At 52.2% G+C, this 5,849-nt stretch overlaps 2 gene segments (V, D, J or C); both read left to right on the forward strand.

Annotated features, from left to right (window-relative positions):
* Positions 1-1,462: 1,462 nt before the first annotated feature.
* LOC120592964 (immunoglobulin lambda variable 1-40-like) lies at positions 1,463-2,094 on the forward strand. The segment is given in 2 exon segments: positions 1,463-1,603; positions 1,715-2,094. Coding segments are annotated over 2 exon segments (426 nt in total).
* A 2,901-nt stretch (positions 2,095-4,995) lies between these two features.
* Positions 4,996-5,849, forward strand: LOC120592976 (probable non-functional immunoglobulin lambda variable 5-48). The segment is given in 2 exon segments: positions 4,996-5,041; positions 5,165-5,849. Coding segments are annotated over 2 exon segments (390 nt in total).

Below are 5,849 nucleotides of genomic sequence, written 5' to 3' on the forward strand. Positions count from 1 at the left end.
GTGAGCAGGGATCATTGGACCTTCCATCTACAGTTGGTCAGTCAGGAGCAAATGTAATAACCTGAACTTGTGACTGGCTTCTGAAGTTGAGGGTGGGCTTGTGGGGGATGAGGGAAGTCTGGTGGGACTGAACCCTTTACCTGTGGAACCGGATGCCGTCTCCAGGTAGATGGTCGCAGAATCCAGTTGAATCGTAGGGGTTGAATTTCTCAAAACCTCCACCCTTCACACATTGGAATTGGTGTCCATACTTTAAACATAGATTTTTTTTCATCCAACCTGTCAGAGGCGCATTTGGTGATTAGAGCAGAAATTAACACGGATCATTCTGTCTGACATGCATTGAGCCTCTCAAATACAGATGATGAGAAATTAAATAATCATGCAAACGTTATTAAACAATCTATTAACAGGGACGGGTCCAGGATGGCAGCACAGGAAGAAGCTGAGCTCACCCCCTCCCAGGACACAGTGAATGCTCAGCGACACTGAGGACAAGTTTCCTGAGAGACGCTGAGGGCCGACTGCACAGCTTCTGCACAGCGCAGGAGAGGCCCACACAGAGAAGGTGGGGCTGGGGAAGCTCTGTGCGCGGAGGGAGGGCTCCAGGGTCAGACGAGGAGGGGAGGCCATTGTTTCATCTCCTCTCCACCTGGAAAGCACAGGTGGGCGCTCTACCCAGGTGCTCTCTCCAGCATGTATGGCCTCTGTGGCACGTTGCAGGACACCCCACGTGGATTCACTCCAGCAGGAACATAGAGCTCCACCGCGCATGCACACACATCTGCCCTGAGCCCACTCCTGCAGGGCAGCTGGCACCCCAGGGGACACAGTGTCTGCCCTGACCCCAACCAGCCTGTCACACCACCCAGCACAGTCCACACGGAGGTCGCTTCTACACACATCCACATTTTCAAGATTGGGAGAGATACTATTTTGTCTAATTCTAGGACAAAATATTGGAAGTCAAAATACTGAGAAGACTTGGGAATATGCTCCAAATGAAGTAACGAGAAAAAACAAACTTCACAGTCAAGGGAGCTGGAGACAGACACACCCTTTAGTCTGAGTAGAGCATGAAGACTTGCTGAGGTGGTGGGGAGGCCACATGAAGTGACAGCTATCGTGGACCTCAGGCAGGGGGACAAGGGACAGAGCAGTGGGGAGGCAGGAGCTGTCTCTGAAGGGCTCTGGGCACCAAGTCACACAATAGTGTGTTGGACGTGGACACCAGGGGGCGCTCAGGGCCTGCTCTTGAACTAAGTGTATTCAGAGCTGGGACAGCCACCTGGCACTGTCTGGTGCCCTCTGCTCAGGCTCACAGCTATGACCATCCACCGGCCAGGTCACACACAGCCCCACCCCTTTCAACCCCCTGACACCTTCAGGCAGAGGGGCCTGACCCTGGTCCCTGTGAGGGACCAGAAAGCTTTGGGTCTCATTTGCATGAGTGGACCCTCCCTCTGTCAGAGCTTGAAGAGGGGAGGGAGAGACTTGGGGGAAGCTCTGCTTCAGCTGTGGGGACACAGAGGACAGGACGCGGTGATCATCTCCACCATGGCCTGGTCCCCTCTCCTCTTCACCCTCCTCGCTCACTGCACAGGTGATTGGATAGGGTACATTGGAGGGGACCGTGGGAGGTCACATGGGGCCTTGCTCCCTCCTCTTGTCTCTAGCCCCAGCATCACCACCTGTGTGTCTCTCCCTCTTCCAGGCTCCTGGGCCCAGTCTGTGCTGACCCAGCCGTCCTCAGTGTCTGGGGCCCCGGGACAGAGTGTCACCATCTCCTGCACTGGAAGCAGCTCCAACATCGGGGGTGGCAATAGTGTTAACTGGCACCAACAGCTCCCTGGAGCAGCTCCCAAAACACTCATCTATTATAATAACCGACGACCCTCAGGGGTCCCCGACCGATTCTCTGGCTCCAAGTCTGGCAACTCAGGCTCACTGACCATTAGTGGGCTCCAGGCTGAGGACGAGGCCGATTATTACTGCTCAGCATGGGACGATAATCTCAGTGGTCACACAGTGCTCCAGACCTGTGGGGAAGTGAGACAAAAACCGGCTGTTTCCTGTGCAGTGGGGCTTCCCTGAGCCGACTCCACTGCTCTGACCAGACAGCTGCCTTATTTGCTTGACCAAAAAGTGAGGTGAGACCCACCCCAGGGACTTTGTCTAGATAACATGCCCTTGTCCTCTCTAAATCTGTCCCCAAAGCCTGTCCTTGTTGGCAACACATTGACTGATTTTCTGTATCAGAGTAGAAATTCTTAAATGCGGGGTGGGCTGCCCTGGGGACAGAGTCCATGAGGGCTGTGCTGGCGCCAGGGCTGCTGAAGCTTAATCCACAGACTGGGAGACTGAACCAGCAGAAAAGTGTGTTCTCACAGGCCTGAGGGCGGGGAGTCCAAGACAGAGGTGTTGGCAGGTGGGTCTCTCCTGAGGCCTCGCTCCTTGGCCAGCAGACGCCTGCATTCTCCCCGAGTCCTCACACGGCCTTCTCTCTGTGTGCGCTCACCCCTGGTTTCTCCTCCTCTTCTCATAAAGACACCCGCCTGCCGATTAGGCCACCACCCACATGGGCTCCTTTACCTCAGTTACCTCATTTAGACCTGGTCTCCAGAGACTATCACATTGGAAGTTAAGATTTCCATGTAGGATTTTGAGGGGACACAGTTCAGTCTGTATCGAGGGTTCAAAACAAAACAAAACCCAGAACCCAGAGTCCACTTGTGTCTGACTCAGGAGAGTCTCTATGCAGATGATGTGCATCCACACCAGTTAACTACTATGTGCCTGACTTGAGTCTAGGAGCAAAGAATACACTCCAGAAGAGACAGGAAGTATCCCACACTCATGGAGATGACACTGTCCGGGAGAGGAGAGGACAAACAAACCAAAATACGGTGTCCCGGCCTGATTTCTCACTTGGGGACAGAATGCCTTTGTGGTCTCAGGCATCCATCCACTCACCAAACCCCCAGAATTAGAGACTCTCCCTCCCTGGCCCATTGGTCAGGAACCCCGGCTTTCAGGATGACCAGACACGATCACTCACACCGTCTCCCCAATACCACCATGGCAAATAGAGACAAGATGGTCTGATTTGGTTTAGACAACACAGGCCCTGACCCTGGACTTGGAGATTGGTCAATTGCATGCCAACCACATGGCTGAGGAATTCTGGGTCCAAGTGGAGAGGAAAGACACAAATTTTTTCCCGAATTCATCCCAGCATGAGCATTATCTGCCCTCCACCCTCACTGTTAGTTCTTGCTGAGTATTGTTCTGTGGATGCTGGGACCCGAGCAGGAGACACTGGCCACGTGACTCCTGTCACATAAAACCACACTTCTCTGTCCATGACCTTTTTAATATCTTGTAAAAGATCAATTTCAGGTAACATCGCACCCACTTCCATCTGTGGGCATCGATCTAAAACTGAATAGTCTCAGGACACGTAGAAAGCTGAAAAAATTATCTTCAGGGTTGTCTGTTCCCTGGCAGAGTCAGAAGAATAAAGGATTCTCAAGAGACCACAGTAGCACCAGTGCCCCCACGACCTGGGTGCTTCTCTTCCATTTAATACATTTGGAATGTTCCAGAGGCCCAGCTCATGAACCTCTCACCCCTACACCTCAGTTCGGATCCTTTCTGCTCCCATCCCTGAGACTCTGCCCTCTCAGGTCACCTTGGGGTCATTGCTGAGAATCCCCACCGCACAGTATCCTGATCACAGGGGGTGCTATCACCGTCACCTTCTCTTCTGTGTCCTGGGAGCTGGCATCAGATGTCGTCTCGCTCCCAAAGGACGCGATGGTTTCTTTATGCGACTCACACACATTCACCCCATCTGCAAACACATCACAATCTCACATTTAGCTTTTTAGTAAAATAAGGCAATGTGTAAGAGAGTAAGCTAGGGAAAATGTTTATTTAAAATGTAAGCCAACCGTATGACATCTAAGACAAAATCCTGACAAGAAATCTGTGAAGTAGAGATCCTGAAATCTACAGTGTGAGACTGTAAGTCAGTTCCTAAATAGTGTTACACATTCCACAGGTAAAGGTGAAGCCTGACCAAGACATTATTATTATTATCATCATCATCATCATCATCATCATCATTATTATTTTATCAAGCACTAATTCAAATGGAATCTCTATGAAACAGCTCACACATGACATGACTGAAATATTTGCTGAATGGTCTTTTGAAAATGCCACTGCGTGTTTTCCTGGAAACTTCTTTACTATACCATTTCCCTGGAGAGCTCCTTCAAGCCTTTCTAAACATCAACTGTCCCTTCGGCTCTGATCCCGGACCTGATGCACACCTTGGTCATTTAGTTTCTCCCAGAATGTACTCTAAGTGCTCTGACACCTTAAATAGTTATATATGTACATGTTTGCAAGTCCCATGGAGCTTAGTCTGGGAGTAATAAACTACAATATCGACACAGTGTATCAGGATGGCAGCATCTAGGGACCAGACCAAGGATGCGTGAACTGCACAAAGCAGTGACAGTGACAGTGACAGTGACCTGCACAAAGCAGCTGGGCTCTCAGGACTCTGGGCCACGGGGAGGTGTGTGTTCTGCCACCAGCAGGGGGCGCTGTGGGACTGGCCTGTGGTCCCTACATAACTGCTGAGTGAGGACCATTCACTCAAAGGAGCCTGGGCCTGGGACTGTTCTCTGTGCTCCTTGATGGGACTGATCAGCTGTGTCCTCCCACATCTAGCAGAGTCCCCTGAGCAAGGACTGTCATGCGGTGTCAGCAGGTGCTTCCTCTCAGGGCTCTCCCATGGGGTGAAGCCAACCTCCATCTTCCTCAGTCTTGGTTTGAGCTGAGCTCCAGGGCTCAGGGAGGGGCTGGGCGGTCACTGGATGGACACACATTTGCATGCACAGCCCCTCCTCTGGCGGAGGGTGGGGAAGAAAAGGAGGCCTGGGGCAGCCCAGCCCCACTGTGGGCTCAGGGGCTGCGTACACCATGGCCTGGACCCCCGTCCTCCTCGTGCTCCTCTCTCAGTGCACAGGTAAGGACAGGCCTCGGGGACCTGGGAAACCCACATAGCTTCCATTTTTCTCTACTGGTCCAGAGCCCTGAGAAATTTTAAGCAGGTCCTTTTCCCATCACCCATGAGTGTCTGTGTTTGCAGGTTCCCTCTCCCAGCCTGTGGTGACTCAGCCGCCCTCCCTCTCTGCATCTCTGGGAGCATCAGCCAGACTCACCTGCACCCTGAGCAGTGGCTTCAATGTTGGCAACTATTACATTAACTGGTTCCAGCAGAAGCCAGGGAGCCCTCCCCGGTATCTCCTGTGGTTTAAATCAGACTCCGAGAAGCACCAGGGCTCTGGGGTTCCCAGCCGCTTCTCTGGATCCAAAGACACCTCGGCCAACGCAGGGCTTCTGCTCATCTCCGGGCTCCAGCCCAAGGACGAGGCCGACTATTACTGTGCTACAGCTCATGGCAGTGGGAGCAGCTTCAGTTACTCACAGTGACTCAGATGATGAGGAAATGAGACAGAAACCCCTGGGCCCTCAGACTTGGGCCTTGAGAACCTTTATTAAGAAGCTTCTGTGGAGACTCTTGTAGGGGAGACTCCTCTGCAGGAAGACACATCCATGCAAGAAGGGAAGGCAGAGCCAGGTTACCTGACCCGACACAGAGCATCCCAGGAGCACACAGGTGCGGTGACAGAGTCCCACTGCACATGCCCATTGGGCGTGGAGTCACGAACAAGAGAAATACTGTTCTTCACCTCTACTGATGACCAGGACAAGCTAAGTTACCCAAAAATCTTATTCCTTGAAGTGTGAGTCTTGTGTTACTACTGATGTGT

The sequence above is a fragment of the Pteropus medius genome, unplaced genomic scaffold (assembly GCF_902729225.1).
Source record: "Pteropus medius unplaced genomic scaffold, Ma_sr-lr_union100, whole genome shotgun sequence".
NCBI lineage: Eukaryota > Metazoa > Chordata > Mammalia > Chiroptera > Pteropodidae > Pteropus > Pteropus medius.